The 16,581-nt window shown below is 36.8% G+C and overlaps 3 protein-coding genes across 3 annotated transcripts; 2 read left to right on the top strand and 1 right to left on the bottom strand.

Moving 5' to 3' along the window:
* Positions 1–310: 310 nt before the first annotated feature.
* lipia (lipase, member Ia) lies at positions 311–5,417 on the bottom strand. Its single transcript, XM_077591830.1, has 11 exons — positions 5,256–5,417; positions 4,829–4,917; positions 2,489–2,859; positions 2,312–2,420; positions 2,039–2,140; positions 1,882–1,971; positions 1,648–1,815; positions 1,439–1,528; positions 1,220–1,328; positions 759–932; positions 311–689 (listed from the first exon to the last, which is right to left on the bottom strand). Exons 2-11 carry the CDS (start codon positions 4,905–4,907, stop codon positions 605–607), a joined length of 1,377 nt encoding a protein of 458 aa, XP_077447956.1. The 5' UTR covers positions 4,908–4,917; positions 5,256–5,417; the 3' UTR covers positions 311–604.
* A 7-nt stretch (positions 5,418–5,424) lies between these two features.
* LOC144067838 (choline-phosphate cytidylyltransferase B-like) lies at positions 5,425–9,438 on the top strand. Its single transcript, XM_077591831.1, has 9 exons — positions 5,425–5,452; positions 6,317–6,488; positions 7,457–7,556; positions 7,713–7,829; positions 7,941–8,092; positions 8,402–8,480; positions 8,558–8,700; positions 8,767–8,955; positions 9,036–9,438. Exons 2-9 carry the CDS (start codon positions 6,411–6,413, stop codon positions 9,222–9,224), a joined length of 1,047 nt encoding a protein of 348 aa, XP_077447957.1. The 5' UTR covers positions 5,425–5,452; positions 6,317–6,410; the 3' UTR covers positions 9,225–9,438.
* Positions 9,439–10,232: 794 nt separating this feature from the next.
* Positions 10,233–16,305, top strand: LOC144068455 (palmitoyltransferase ZDHHC20-B-like). The gene is made up of 13 exons (XM_077593011.1): positions 10,233–10,355; positions 11,244–11,270; positions 11,352–11,446; positions 11,536–11,656; positions 12,225–12,294; positions 13,656–13,688; positions 13,768–13,888; positions 14,015–14,147; positions 14,225–14,351; positions 14,421–14,507; positions 14,583–14,662; positions 14,736–14,782; positions 15,603–16,305. Exons 1-12 carry the CDS (start codon positions 10,238–10,240, stop codon positions 14,777–14,779), a joined length of 1,056 nt encoding a protein of 351 aa, XP_077449137.1. The 5' UTR covers positions 10,233–10,237; the 3' UTR covers positions 14,780–14,782; positions 15,603–16,305.
* The last annotated feature ends 276 nt before the right edge of the window (positions 16,306–16,581 follow it).

Raw genomic sequence — 16,581 nt, forward strand, 5'->3', positions numbered from 1 at the left:
GAATGACACATTTTTATTTTTTTCCATATAAAGCACACTGGATTATAAAGTACCCTGTCTATTTTGGAGAAAATTTAAGACTTTTAAGTGCGCCTTATAGTCGTGAAAATACGGTACATTTTCCATTAAATTTATTATCAACATGTAATGTCTTACTGTGTCCAGTGAGAGGAGCAAAAAACAAGAGCCAGAAGGACACGTTATTGTTAATTTTCTTATGTTTTTAAGTATATATATGTCTGAGTAACTTTTTATTTTTCAATGTGAGGAAAAATGCTGTGAAGTAAATTGTTTTGCACCAATTAAAAGCTGTTTGCAAAATGTTTTGTTTATTTATAACCCGTCATATTCATCCACACAAATAAAAATATATATTTCTTTGGTCAGTTAAAATACATAGTGCAAATCCCATAAAACAGCATGACATTTTTTGTGACATTATAGCAATCAGGTATTTACATTTACTCCATGAGTACAATACTGTTTCTAGATGTGTGATTTGATTGCAAAGGCTTGCATCTGATTGAGAACCATGTTATTTTTCAGTGACAACAGATAATAAAAGAACAGAAAGGACAGTGGTTTAACGTGATGCGATTTCGCCTCAGAAGTTGGACTCTTGGCAGGGAAGTGGCGTGAAAGAGACCTCTTTGCTTTCCTCGAGGATCAAGTCGTAGCGACACAGAGGCCTGAGTTGCGCAGATCAACAAAATGTATTTCAGGTTTAAAGGTAAGACTGGATAAATGCGTGTCTGTACCTCTCGGCGCGATCCAGATGCGTGAGTCGGACGCGAAGAACTCGCAGTTTGTATTTCGGCTTGAAAACCTTTCCAGTGGAGAATGTGAGTGTCATCTTGTCCACTGACTGGAGGTCAGTGTCAAAATGGGCCAATAGCTTAGTCTCGGTGAACTTCTTGAACTGGGCAGCTTTGCTGTTAAACAGACAAAGATATGAAAATGAGATACACAAATATGTAGTTAAAGAAATGGGTCTCAAACACGCTGTTGAAATGGATGATCCAAATTCACTTAGTTAGTATGAAGTTATTCATTTACTACACATAAGGTATATTTATCCAACTATGCCAGTGAGGTTGAGTGATAAACAGAACAATTGAATGTTATTCCACAAGATAACGGGTTCTGCCACTCTGACATTTTTTCCAGCGTAAAATATCTTCCTCGACTAAATAAAGGCGGTGTTCTCATCAAGACTTACTGGTCAATCGTTGCCACAGCATCTGTACCATTTCCATGAAGTTTCGCGGTGATATAGCCCCAGTGTTCATCTTGGTTCCAAACCACTATATCTAGTCTGTAATTTGACACTGCCAAAGACAAATGCCCAGTTTCATGGTGAGATGAATTAAAACTGTATCTAAAACTCTTCACTACCTTCAACAGTTTTTATATATATATATTGAGTTCATTAACTTACTGCAGAATGGAGACTTTTGATTTGTGACGAAGAAGTTTTTGGTTTGTCCCAACGTCAACAAAATGTTTTTAAAATTCACGATGTCGTAACCTGGATTGGGGAGAAGCATCACTGAACCTTTGTTGACAATATACAAGATGCATGAAGACATATTCACGATGCTGGACTTGTTCAGGTCTACCTAACAGTAAAGGAAAATGAGTGTGTACCAAATACAGGACAACCAGCATCACCAAACTGCTCACAACTTGTGCACTTTCCATCCTGGAAGTCCTTGTAGTTGTTGCATGGGAAAGCCCTGCTGGTGCAAATGCGTTTCAGGGACTCACAAAAGAGGTACACTGATCGCTGGTGGTCACATTTAAAGTAGGCAGATCCTGCAAAAAAAGAGAACGTGTGCCGTTACGATAACATTTTCATAAAATCCAAAATAAGTAAGATACCTGAGAAAATGGTTTTAGGGCAGCCAGGTTGATCTGTTCCTCCATTTGCGTAAAAATCAATGTGACCAAGAGCTTCTCTGTAGCCCAGCGCTTAAAAAACACTTACAGATTAACACTTATTCTATTATTTGTTTTTTGTGATTATATATTTTTTTACCATCAATATCCGTGTGCAGGGCATCCACAAACTGGGCGTCTGTGGGATCAAGGCGGTCCTCTGGGGGAGCTCCAGTGAACTGAGGTCCGGCGGGATCCAAAGCTGTGAAAGTGACACCAACCACGGGTTAAGGTGCAAAAAAAATTGAGTTGTTTATTGACAAGGCCACCTCAACACAATATATACATCCATGTGAAAACTCAAATCGTCTTAGTTGTATAGTTGAAGTTATAAACGAAAAATATGAATAGAGATGTTTGAAATGTCGTTTACCTGTAATTCTTCCGATTGTACCGTTTAGGTTAGCGCCCACAAAGCCAGATATGTGAGCACCAAGACTAATTCCGATCATGTGAACGTCATTCATCGAGGCGCCATGCTCCTGTAAAAATTTAAAAAAGGCCGCATTGCAGGCTTTGTAGATCATCAGGTGAAAAATTCAAGTTGTACCTTCATCATTTTCAGGAAGGCAGTGAGGTTTTCCCCAGCCTTGTGCATGTTCCCCACCGCTTTTAAATAGTTTATATTGGCTGCGCCGTAGTTCCAGTCCACAATTATAACATTGACATCCTTTCTGGCCAGAAGGAGCTCCGTGATCTCGTGAGCCCATACGGGGGGAGTGCCCGTTGGCCGATACCCGTGAATGATGAACGCAGTAGGTCGAGAAACGTTGAAATGAGGCTCAGCCGAGAGGTTGGTGTGAGAGAGAAGAGAACCGCACTTTACTGACTCTCTGGTGAAAAGCAGCAACCTTATTTTAAGGCTGGTGCCAATGATGGCGTGAGCCAACTCTAAATCAACCAAGTCGTCACACTCCTCAGCTGAAGGAGAAAAGTGAAAGAGAAGACATTGTGATAGGTTTCAAACTATTTTCTGTCAGAGAGAATGCAACATAACTATTAGTACTGTTTCATTAAAAAAAACAGTTATTGTGGGAAATTAGATTAGATTAGATAACTTTATTCATTGTCACAGTAGCAAGAGGGTGAGAATACAGGAAAAGACATTTTAGACATAAGTAAATAAATATATAAATAAATAAGTGTGTTGCTGATATATATATATATATATGTATACATATATATATATGTATATATATATATGCAAATATGTATATGTATACATATATATATATATATATATATATACATACATATATATACACATATATATGTATATGTATATGTTTACGTATATATATATATATATATATATATATATATATATATATATATATATATATATATATATATATATGTATATATATGTACGTATATGTATACATATGTATGTATATATATATGTATATATATATATATACATACACATTTATATATTTATATATATATATATATATATATATATATATATACATACATTTATATATATACACATATACACGTGTACATATGGTTGGTCTTAACAATCAGCCATTTCTCATGTTAAACATAAATCCTTTGACATTCTTATGAGATCACAGTTTGTTTAGGGTTGTGTTGAATACATAGTGGCACCTAAACAACCATGAACTGTCACTATAACACCAAGGTTCATCCTAGTCATTCTCAATCAGAGCAAAAAAAAAAATTGTTGTTGTGGAATTATGGAACTTCGGGTCATTAATGGTAAAAACAAACAAAAAAGACCACAGAGGAATCAGATGAGAATCATCATGTGGACAAGTAGCAGGCACACCACGCTATATGGCGGATAATGTCATGTTGACATTTACCACTACATTTCACAATAGATTTATACTGGTACAATATGCTTTATATTCATGTTTTGATCATATTTGAGCATGTTTTCCTTATATAAGATAGAATAAGAGAAGAAAACAAAGGGCAATCAAATAGAGTTAATGTTACTATAACTGGTTACCACATAATACGACATAATAGAGAATACAATTCTACTATACATCGCATTCCTGGAATTAAAGCCCTGGTGCGAATGAGTATTTCAACATATTACAGTTCGCTTCCCTTTTAAAAGGAATTTCCTCGTTGTTTTTAGATTTCTTTACACAATCATTTTCCCCCAACAATTCTTGATGCAATACTTTTACATCATTGCTTGGAATGGACTGATAGGAGAAACAATAAACCCAGTGGCGTCACTGGTTAAATGATTTGTGACTACTTACTACAAAAAAGTATAGGTTTTGATTCCCTCTTTTTTAGACAGGTGAGACTCACTAAAGCAGCCACACATTGTGTTCAACATGGAAGATGAGTTAATAAAAGCCAGATTAGTTACAAACTACAAAATAGAGACATTGCCACCTTTAGATTTTGTAAAGTGGAGGCCTGATACTACTTTCTGTTCACAATATATTGATACTCAGGCAGGAAATTTTTATTTGGAACTTAAAATAATATACAGCCAATCCACACTATTTTTATTTTAGTACTCAAGATCTCATCTCATTTTCTGAACCGCTTTATCCTCAGGGTCGCGGTAGTACTCAACAATAAAAACAAATGAAAAAAAACCATCATGACTTGCAGTTCCTGTGTAGAGTACATGTGTTGCACATGATAAATATATGGGCGCCAGTCCAATTCGGTGAAGCAATTCAAAATACCAAGGCCTCTCAGTATCTATTGCGTCCTAGTACAAGTGAAACTATTACGTGTTCTTTCGCAACATTGTTGTAAACATTCAAATGCTTGGTGCCGTTAACTCCTTTTGTTCTCTAAACCTTTCACATATGCATTAGTCATTCTTCAACTGTCAAAAGGTGTGGACACCGACAATAATAATGTTTAAGCATGTGCTGGCTCTTACCTTTACATATAGTGTGTACAGTTATTGCCAAGAGAAGTGTCAGAAATGGCCACAGGAACATGCTTGAGATGCGCCACATGTAAATTGACCTGGAGTTTGAAATACACATTATTGGAACCAACTCGGCTGTTTCAATTCAATGTTGTCAACATTCCTTCCTGGGAAAGAGGCCAACGTGGTTACTCATCTGCTGACCCCACACAGGATATGCATGAACAACTTCTTTTCTCAGCCTGATTCACATTGACATACATTGAACCCATACACATTTTTAACGGGTTCTTTTAAATGACTTCAATTCTGTGAAGATTTGCAGAAATCAATCTCTGACTTGGTTCCTGACTTATCTACATATTACGGATTCTTAGACAAAATCCAAGGCAGGAGAGGAATGTAAAAACCGGTTAATCAACTTAAATAGTCTTACCTTAGTTTTAGGGATTCAGTCTGACCCGTTTAGTCCAATATTTTAAATCTAAAAGGCTATCTTGTGTCTGTATATGACTACATGTTGAGACAATATTCACTTCAGGAAGCTGGATCGTTGAGCTATTCTGGTCCCGCCCGCCTTTCTGCTTTAACTAGGATGGTCACACCCCTTGCTCCGGGTCATTGTGCTGGCAGGTGAAACATTCTTTTCAACTTACTCCTGGAATGTGAATTATACATCAGTTCCCTTGGATTGTTTCCATTTAAGTGGTTATGGCATCATCTTTAATTGCAAATGTAAACATTTTCATTAGTACTGTGGTAAATGAACTGTGAGATAGTCCCCTCTTGATTCTCTCAGATTTGTAAAAATGAATTAATTTATTTATTTAGCAAATTCCTACATGATGAGACAGGACTGTTCGACAGGGTGGGGGACTCACATTACTACTGAATCCACAAGAGGCCAGTGTTTTAACAAAGTGGTCTGTCAAACATGGAACGAAATAGGAAATGCAAACCTATGGCAGTAATGTTGAGGATATGTGTCGTGGTAGTTAGTAAAAGAAAAACATTTAAATTGAAATTACATTTTAACCCATCTTAAACTTGCCTGTTTCCATCAATTTTAGACCCACCGAAACTTCTAAACCAAATTCTTATATCAGCAATAAATGAACCAAAGTTAGTTTTGGACACTGACTATATTCACGCTTATTATTCTCAGAGATATAGATGAACTAATCAATGCTTATATGAATTTTGAATGACAAAATATACAAATTGTGAAATAAAAAAACAATATGAAGTGTTAAAACATGCCATTATATACAACTGTCATGTTGTAGTATTGTGTATGTTTCCGTGAGGGTGGAAATGTTCACCTTTTCAGTGAATCACAACTTGGTTTTCCTGCTCTGTAATGTATCAAGATGTAAAAAATGGGATGAATATGTCACAGAGTTTTGTAATTGAATTTTCCCTTTTGTGCAATTGTTACTTTGCCGGCATGGAGATATGCAAAGTCAACAATTGGAGCTGCTTGAACTTTGCTCACAGAATCATCAGATAGAGGTTTGCACATAAGTCTACAGTATCAGCTGTTGGTGGAAACCTTGCTTGAGGAGCCACAGGTGCTTGACCCCCTGAAAGGATGGCAGGAAGGAGGCGCAACAGAGGCGGCAACAACCAGCAACAGGCCCCTCAGGGACCCAGACGTCCTTCACGCAGGGTAAAATATATTTACCGTACACTTGAGTGAACTTGATTAGCATCTAAGAAACCAGAAAAAAATGTGTTTGTACGCATATTGTATTGTTGCTATTGAACAATAGTTGATTCTTCAATCTTATTGTGACCATCTGTAATTTGGACATTAAATAGGACACGTAACAAAAAGTGTAAAGAAACCCTGATAATCTAACTTTAACATTGGCATTAAGTTTAAACAAAATGTATTTTATTTTTAGTCGAGTTCCTGCTCCTAAAATAGTGTATCAGATGATGCTATTTTCCTCTCCATTATATAAACGTTATGAGGGAGAACAGTGGAAAAACTTGTACTAAAATTTTTAGACTTTTGGCTTTACTTGACAGTGAGCAATTGCGTGGATTTAGAGTTCAAAGAATAACCAACGACACAGCAGATAAAGTTGTGTATAGTCATATATACACAATACAAAGTCCATGACCCGGCCCTTAATGATTACTTTCAATTACTATATTTAGGATTTCATATGCGTAAGTATTTTTCCTGCAATCCACTTGTTGATTATCAAACATTTAGTACAGAGATCAAGCATTTGTGTGTAATTTATCTAGAAACTTTAAAGAGCATAACTGTTTTTTTTTAAGATACCCTTTAAAGCTCCAGTGCATGTCCAAACTCGTTTCACGCTCAGATAGTTGTTTTCCTAAAAACAAGTGTCAAAAAAAGCTTCAATAGTAAAATAATGATGAGTTTCCTTACAAATTTACTTCATTATGACATCATGGTTTGTTTAATTGAACACAAAGCGAATGATCAATTAGTTCTTCTCTTGCATGAGTAACAAGATGTTTAATAAAAATAAGCCTTTCTTTGTCCTGCCAGTCACAGTGTGCCACTGACTCAGAGAAAATATATATTCATGATTGATAAATCCTGATTTTTCAGAAAAAAATGGTAAATATCTATTATTACTGCTGTCAATTTTCCAGGCCCTACGGGAACCGGCTGCTTTTGCCAAATCATCTGGTTATGAATCAGAGGTCCCCCATGAAAAGTTGACCATAGCCCAAGCGAAGAGGGGCACACCAGGTTCCTAATGATTAAGAATGATATAAATTTACACATAAAAAAATAGGAGTGAAAATATACACCTAGACTCCTTTTATATTGTCATTTTATTGTTGTATGAGAATATGAGATATCATCAGTAATGTAATTCAACCTTTCATATGCCTTATCTTGTAGCTCATAGACCAGTGCGGGTATATGCTGATGGCATATTTGATCTTTTTCATTCTGGACACGCCCGAGCGCTCATGCAAGCCAAAAATGTGTTTCCCAACACGCACTTGATAGTTGGAGGTAAACTGTGATTGTTATTAAATCAGCGGCAGTAGTTTTCAATAAATTCTGCTCTATGGAGAAAATGAGCAGATAATTCAACTCAATTGAATGTTTTTAATGTGTTTAAAGTGTGCAGTGATGTGTTGACACACAAGTTTAAGGGCTACACAGTGATGACCGAGGACGAGCGCTACGAAGCCTTGAGGCACTGCCGTTATGTTGACGAGGTGGTGCGTGATGCTCCTTGGACGCTCAGTGAAGAGTTCCTGAAAAAACACAAGGTTAGAGGTTGCCTGTCAGAAAAAAAAAACACTCAAAAGTGCTTTAAAATACTAAAGCGAGTGACTTTAAAATGATAGCAGACCATATTATGGACACATCTCCATCCCAAAATGTTTAATAGACATGATCATTAATTCTGGTTGTGATGTCACAACCATAATTGCTGTGGGGAAAAAAGTGGACATTCCATGATACATAGCTTTGTGTAAAAGAACTATAAAATGGCAATAAACAGAGTGCCAAATTCCTTTTTTGACATGCTCGCTGTTTCACAAGACCTTTAACGCTATTGTGTGTGACACCTGCAGATTGATTTTGTGGCTCATGATGACATCCCTTACACTTCTGCTGGATCAGAGGATGTTTATAAGCACATCAAAGCAGCAGGTGAGGATTCAGTATTAAGCATTTTGCTCACAGGCTTTAACTTTGCATGTAGTCCAAGTCACGTGTCATTGTGACAGGAATGTTTGTGGCCACCCAGAGAACAGAAGGCATCTCAACGTCGGACCTGATTACTCGCATCGTACGTGACTACGACATCTACGTACGACGCAACCTCCAGAGAGGCTACACGGCCCGAGAACTCAACGTTGGATTCATTAACGTAAGTTGGATTCCATTTTGAGACCAGGAAAAATATTATTAATAAACATCGTTCTGCTCGCGACAGGATAAGAAATACCGCCTTCAGAACCAGGTGGACAAGATGAAAGAGACGGTCCGCACAGTGGAGGAAAAATCCAAACACTTTGTTTATCGAGTGGAAGAGAAAAGTCAAGACCTAATTCACAAGTGGGAAGAGAAGTCTCGAGAATTAATTGGCAACTTTCTGGAGCTTTTTGGACCAGATGGAGCTTGGGCATGTTTACCTCCACCTTCACTCACATGAAAATAACAGATGAACATTGTGAAGTTCAATTTTTTTCTGTATTTGTGCAGCATGCTATTCAAGAGCAAAGTGGGCGAATGCTGCAGGCCCTGTCGCCTTACTCATCCCCACGCGGGTCCCCTAGCAGCAGTCCCACCAGAGTGCGCTCACGTTCTCCCGGTTCCTCCCCAGCATCCACCAGCACTTCTCCTGCCTCAACATCACCACCTGCCTCTCCACCTGCCAGCCGTCACTCTTGAATAAGGATCAGTCTTCTCCTTCAAGGCTACCTCCACATGCTGCACAACCAGCTAAATGGATCTTTATGTTGGATCTTTCTTTCTAATGTGATTGCAAATATGGCTGGGTTGATGCACTAAATGAACTAAATAATTATTTGAGTTAATTTATAACTGATTGTTGTTCTTGGTCTATTCTGTATTAAAACTGAAAATAAAAAGATATTGATACTTCGCTATAGATGCTTTATTTATACCCAGGTATACATTTTATGACAGGTGATGAACTGCTCAGGTAATTACATTCATTCACCCATTTTCTGACAAGTCTTTTAGTTAATTAATTTATTTTGTGTAATTATTTGCCTAGTATTATTATATAAATTATATTGTGTATATATATATATACAATATAATTTATATAATAATACTATATATATACAATATAATTTTTATAATACTATATATATAAATATATATATATATATACAATATAATTTTTATAATACTACATATATATATATATTAATATACAATATAATTTATATAATAATGCTAGGCAGATAAGTCTTTTAGTTAATTAGTTTATTTTGTGAAATTATCTGCCTAGTATTATTATATAAATTATGTTGTGTATATATATACAATATAATGTATATAATAATACTATATATATGTATATATATATACAATATAATTTATATAATAATGCTAAGCAGATAATTACACAAAATAAATTAATTAACTAAAAGACTTGTCTGTGTTTATAAAAGAAGGGTTAAAAAATACTTTACTCAAAAATAGTTCTTTTTATTTTAACCAATTTGAATACATTTTTAATACGACCACTAGGGAACTTGTTTTTTTAATAAGAAAAAAACATTAAGAAGACGTACTTTATATCACCGACAAATTTTAAATTCAACGGCGAATAGCAACATTGCAATGAATGCTGGGATTTGTAGTGTTTCTGTCTTCTCGCATGGCCGTGACGCCAGCGGTTGTCACCCAAAACAAGCCATTACAGATTAAAGATGGCGCCCTCTCATACACTGAGGTGTTGCAAACGGGCTCTTCACTGGATACCGGTCTTATTCATCAACTTGGTAGTAGGGTGGTCTTATTACGCCTACACAGTGGAGCTCTGTGTTTGTAAGTATACATTTTTGTTTCGGAATTTCTTTTTTTTCTTCTGATGATCATCTGTTAATGTGGAGGTGTACTCTGTGTTTGTGTTGTCAATTCCCCGATTACCAATTTGTCCGGTCTCATTTGTCCCCGTGTGATATTATTGTTTTCGGGATATAAACCTGTTTTGTTTACGTTTCATTTATTTTCCCCCATTTTCACTGCCTTAACAATTTCACCGATGATTTCTTGTGTGTAGACAAATGAGGAAGTCTAGCAATACCAAAATTACTATTTATATGATTTACGGAAGTTAAAATACACTTTCTGCCCTAATAACTTTTCTTTCTTAAAATCCTTACGATTACTCGGTCAAAACCTTTTTAAAAATGTTATAGTGACATGATATAAATTGAACACGTGAAGACGACTGTCCACAAAGTTTGTATTTTAAATTCAAACAATCATAGTTTTAATGTTGTTTCTAAAGTGCAGTGACTCTAGTGTCTATAAATTGAGACATGAAAGTTACACATAAATAATTCATTTATATTTGATTTGTTTGCCAAACAGTCAGGTTCCATTTTTAATTGATGAGAAGGCAGGACTATTTAAAAGCTGTCCTTAATTACAGGCATCCTATTTTATCTCATGGCCTGGAACTGATGACACTACTGTATTATCTATATGTTGATGGATTTTAGCAGCTGCGATCAGGCGAGGGGCGTCCCTGCTTTTTCAACAAAGCTCTTTCTCATTGCCTCTTTGAGGGGGAGGGGGTACTGCAAGTGGTGCCAGGCCGCTGCCACATGGTGCCAGGACGGGGTGGCGTGCAATGGGGGTTGTAAATTTATGCGTCCCCGATGCACACCAACTGATATTTTATCTGCTTTCTTTGTCCATGCTTTATAGATACAATCACAAATAATGCAGAGCGAAGTAAGCGACTATAAGTGTTTCCTTCATTTGATTACGATCAAATATGGCATGATTGTAAATTCACCTTGTCCTCTCTCACAGTCAGCTATTTGGTCATCTTCCACATTTTCTTCGGCATGTTTGTATGGTCGTATTGGAAGACCATCTGCACCAAGCCAGCTGAACCTTCAAAAGTGGTAAAATAAAAAGTGGATGTTTTTGGAGACACCGTGTTCATGCTCCCAATCTCGATTGTTTTTAGAGTTGTCATTTTTTGTGCCCTCAGTTCGCCCTCCCGAGAGCAGAAAGAGAACAGTTTGAAAGAGAGGAGCAAGCGCAAATTCAACAGGAAATTCTAAAGAAGGTGGCCAGGAATTTGCCCGTCTACACCCGCACAGCTGGAGGAGGTGAGGGCTTTGACTGCCATTTTTAACTCTTTAATAAACAGGGAGTGCGCCTGAACAAGGAAGTAAACACCTTTTATTAGTCATCTTTCCACACCTAGTTGTAAATACAAGAATAAAGCACCTAGGCAAAGTAGTAAGCAGAATATATTTTACTAGAAATCTACACTCACTTATTTTTATTCATAATTGTATTATTTAATTTACTTAGAATTCCTTGCGCGTAAGGCACAGAATACACCTCAGAAATGCAGTTTTTAATATGTATTTATATTTTTTTTTTTAAATTGATAAATGAATCATCCCGTTTCTAATAAGTATTCATGTCATGGGTATCTGAGAGGAACATTTAAAAGAAGGGCTAATTGGACTCGAGCGCACATCTTTTTCCCCTTCAGGGACAGGTATGTACGTATGCACTTCCACTCAGGAACAACTTACATCTATTGGGACTTTGGACTTTCTGTTCAAAGAAACACAAAATAGATGGAGAAAATAGAATTACCATGTTTTGTGGCTAAAAGACAAAATCGCCCAAAATAGTCATTGTATATTGCGTGTTTCTCTCCAGCCATCCGATACTGTGACTTCTGCCAGGTAATCAAACCTGACCGCTGTCACCACTGTTCTACATGTGAGATGTGAGTACACATATTTAATTTAAGACCCTATCCCTTTACATCAGTGGTTCCCAAACTATCTTACCTGACGCCCCCCTTCTTGCTTCCAGTAGACCCGCACGCCCCCCCTCCCACTTCCTCTTTTGCTCATGTGAACTTATTTTATTTTATTGCATTTATTTCTTAGCATTGTTCAGGAAAACAGATCTCTGTTAATAGAAAACGGGTTGGACCGTTGGAGTGACTGCTATAATCATATTTTGCATGTATTTAATGGCAGATATTTGTTCTTTGATTTTATTATTCTTATAATCTATTTAAACATTTTTTTAGCAGATGACTTCACGCACCCCTTAAATTCTCTTTACGCCTCCCTAGGGGGGCACGCCCCCCAGTTTGGGAACCACTGCTTTACATGATACATCCTCTCGTTCATCCCATTGTATCTAATATTGAAAGATGCTATAGAAATTATTTAAAAAGTCACCCAACAGTTATTTTTATATTAAAAGGTATTTTCAATGTACCGTATTTTCACGACAATACGGCACATCGTATTTTTAGCCGCAGTGTCAATAACGAGTGCTATTTCTGTATTTTACACACACACAGGACGCACCGTTTTTATAGACGCAGCCAGGCATGGCAAAACATACACCAGCTTAAACATACACGCTACACCCACACGCTAAAAACACGTTTTTAAATTGGCAACGGAAGCAAAACTGAGTTTGGTTGTACTTTATTTAGCCATTTTACAATGTACTCATGTCATCATCACCCACAAATCCATCAAAGTCCTCATTTTCTGTGTCCGAATTGAGCAATTGTCCAAATGAGTCATCGAAAACGCTGAGTTTTATCCGTTCGTCCAGGCGGCCACAATCCATTCGCAAATAGTAGCTAGCTAGTAGCTAGCGTAACTATTCCAACGCTGCTTTCCATGCTTCGTAAAGCGGTGTTGATGTCGATGTATACAGGCCACAATCCATTGGGTGTATTGACAAAAGAACTACTTATCCCAGCAGTCACTGCGCAGTACTTTTTCTACGGGGAAAATAGTAGAGTCGGGGGCTGCTTGCCGTAGTTATGAGAGCTGTAGAGGATGGTGTACCCTATCGACTGATTTATTTTATTTTATCGTGATAACAATTTTAGTATTGGTCCATATATAAAGCGCACTGGATTATAAGGCGCCCTGTCTATTTTGGAGAAAATTTAAGACTTTTATGTGCGCCTTATAGTCGTGAAAATACGGTAATGTAAATAAATGTCTGTGTGGACAATTACTTTCAAGCTCATTGTTCACACTACAATGCCAAAACTATATTATGCCATTCTTTGAAATATCTACACTAATACCATGCTTTTATTTTTTTAAGGTGTGTACTTAAAATGGACCATCACTGTCCCTGGTATTGTAACCACTTTGTTTAAATTCTTTTATCTTTTTTTCCATCACTTTTTCAACTACATTTCTCCTAATATTTTCAGGGTGAATAACTGTGTTGGTTTCTCAAACTACAAGTTCTTCGTCTTATTTTTGGCTTATGCTTCACTCTACTGTGGTGTGATATGTGCTACTGTTCTCCAGTACTTCATCAAATTCTGGTCTGTGAGTATAGACACTCCCTTGTTTTATCGAAGAAATGTAAATGATGGGCCCGTCCGTCTACTCTAAATTGGATTAAGTGAAATTGATTTGCGGATTATTCAACCGTACTTCTTTTGCCTTCCATAGAAACATCTCCCCAGCACGCACGCCAAATTCCACATATTGTTTTTGTTTTTTGTGGCGGCGCTGTTCTTTATCAGCATCCTGTCACTCTTCAGCTACCACCTCTGGCTCGTAGGCAAGAATAGAACCACCATAGGTACTCACCTCATTCAATTTGTGAGTGTGACGTCCATATCACGGATGTGCAATTTAATTTTCTATGCGCATCATCAGAGGCTTTTAGGGCTCCAGTGTTTGTGAAAGGTCCGGACAAGAATGGATTTTCTCTCGGCTTCAGGCGAAATGTCGCCGAGGTGTTTGGGGATGAAGCCAAGCGCTTTATATTTCCTTTTTTTTCCAGGTAATGTCTTAGCTAGAAATTTGTGATTGAAATATTTTAATGATATGTGATTGCTCTCTATTTCATCAGTCTTGGAGATGGCTATTCATTTGGAACGAGACTGTTGCACATAGATCCTGAACAGGCAAACAGCGTCCTGCAACAAAATGGCAAAAGGTGATATTTTTGAAACATTTGATTTGTCGTCAGTTTTCTTCTACACATGAATCACCAATATGAATTTAATTTCAGTCTTTCGAATGAGGATATACACAAAAACGCAGTGGGAGACAACATGCAAGACAAAGTGGATGACAACAAAGCAGAGAATGGTAAAATGCATATTTGGAAGTTTCGCATCCTAAAAATGACTCTTCTCATTTGAATTATTTGTTTTTCCTTAAGGGGGAGTCCAGATAGTGTCTGTGGTCATGGAAAACGAGCCATAGAAGGTAAATTCAATCACCGTTGGGCCTGAGAGGGTACTATAGAATTTGTTAAAATTGGAATCATTTAGATGACATGAGTACAGTGGTACTTCCACATACGAGTGTCTCGACATGCGAGCAATTTGAGATACAAGTAAAATTTCGGGCAAATATTTATCTTGCTTGAGATGCGAGACAAATTTTGATTTACGAGCATACAGTGGACGCGAGAGGCTGCTCATAAGAACATCATGGGCACTGTCTTTCTGGTCGCAATTTCCTCGTGTAATGTCTCTACGAGCACTGGGCGGAGCGTTGCAGTTTTTAAGTGTTTTTTTTCCCCCGTCAGTCAGCACGAATGGCGGAGCGATCGCTAATACGAGGAGTATATACTACTTCTCGTAGGCAAGTGGTCGTGCGTTATCCTATTGTGAGGACATTTGTGTGCATCATTTTCGGACTATTTTGAAGGGAATACAAAAGCAAACAACCCTCGATAGGTTGCATCTCATCTGGAAGTCAGGGTCGAGGCGGGGCAAATAGAGCATATAAACATTTAAAACAAAATTAGAATTAAATTTAGTGTAAGGTTAGATTAAACTTATTTTAGATTGTCTGCATCGTAATCCAAGCTCATTTAAATCTGTTTATGTTATGTTATGAGCGGGTTGCCGTGCAAAAAGTTCATCTCGAGGTACCACTGTATCATGAAAAAAAAAATCCTATTTTAAAGAAACCTATTTTGCCTACTAGCTCCCTTTTTAAAAAAATTTACACAAATTATCTCAAGATGAATTAGGCTCATGAATGATCATGTTGCTCTTGATTGTCCTTTTTAAAATAGATTTTAATGTTGCTCACTCAGCTGACCTCACACACTGCCTTGACCATCAGCACACCTGCAGGAGCAACCTTCAGTCCTCAGCTAGGCTTCTACAGTAACAGATTTTTTTTCCTTCCTCCATTCATTTCATAGTAGCTTGCTACTTGGTACTAAGAGGGCTTCATCCAGAGCTCTTTAGACTGCAGCAGTCAAATGGCTTGCACTCGTCGAGGTCCAAAAACATTAACAAAAAATGGTTCTGCTTTTTTCTCTGAGCCCGTGTGTGTATTTAACTACACTGATTGATTCACATACTACTCAGTATTATACCAGTATCATTAAGTGTATCTCATGCTAGTTAAGCCTCACTCACACAAAATGGACCAGGAAAGATGAATGCTGCCAACCGTATGTGCAATATGTCCAAAAAGGTTCAGTCCAGTGAATCACTTTTATCTGGTTTTTATTTAATGTCAAATGATTTATTTTTTTGTTTACAGCGGTTCAACTATGTATATTGTCAGTTATACGTGTACTTATAATTTAACCATTACGAGTTAGAATTAAATCAGGGTTAACTATGAAACTATTGTCATTTCTGAAAAATGCTATTAACATAAATACTTTACTGCACTATCAAAATTTGTAAATAACTTTGTTTTACTGTTTGTACATGTTTTTTAACATTAACAATAAAGTTCAAAATGTTGATTTTGTTAAAGCAGTTTGACATTTTCTTTTTTTTTTTTGCATATTCACCACATGCATTTAAAAATTGGTTAATCCTTTTGCTATTATTGAGCTTTATTTAAAAAATATTTTTAGTAACATCTCACCACTCAGTTGATCGACTATTCTGAATTCACCAAATATATATAAAAAGCTTATAGTTTAGGAACAATAATACAAGCATAAAATAGGGAAAAAGTCACAGTTTGATATTTCTTTGGCCACTAGTGGGGAGTGTCTACCATTGAGAGTTAATAGTACAGTTTTAAAA

This window comes from Stigmatopora argus, chromosome 22 (genome assembly GCF_051989625.1).
Source record: "Stigmatopora argus isolate UIUO_Sarg chromosome 22, RoL_Sarg_1.0, whole genome shotgun sequence".
Lineage (NCBI taxonomy): Eukaryota > Metazoa > Chordata > Actinopteri > Syngnathiformes > Syngnathidae > Stigmatopora > Stigmatopora argus.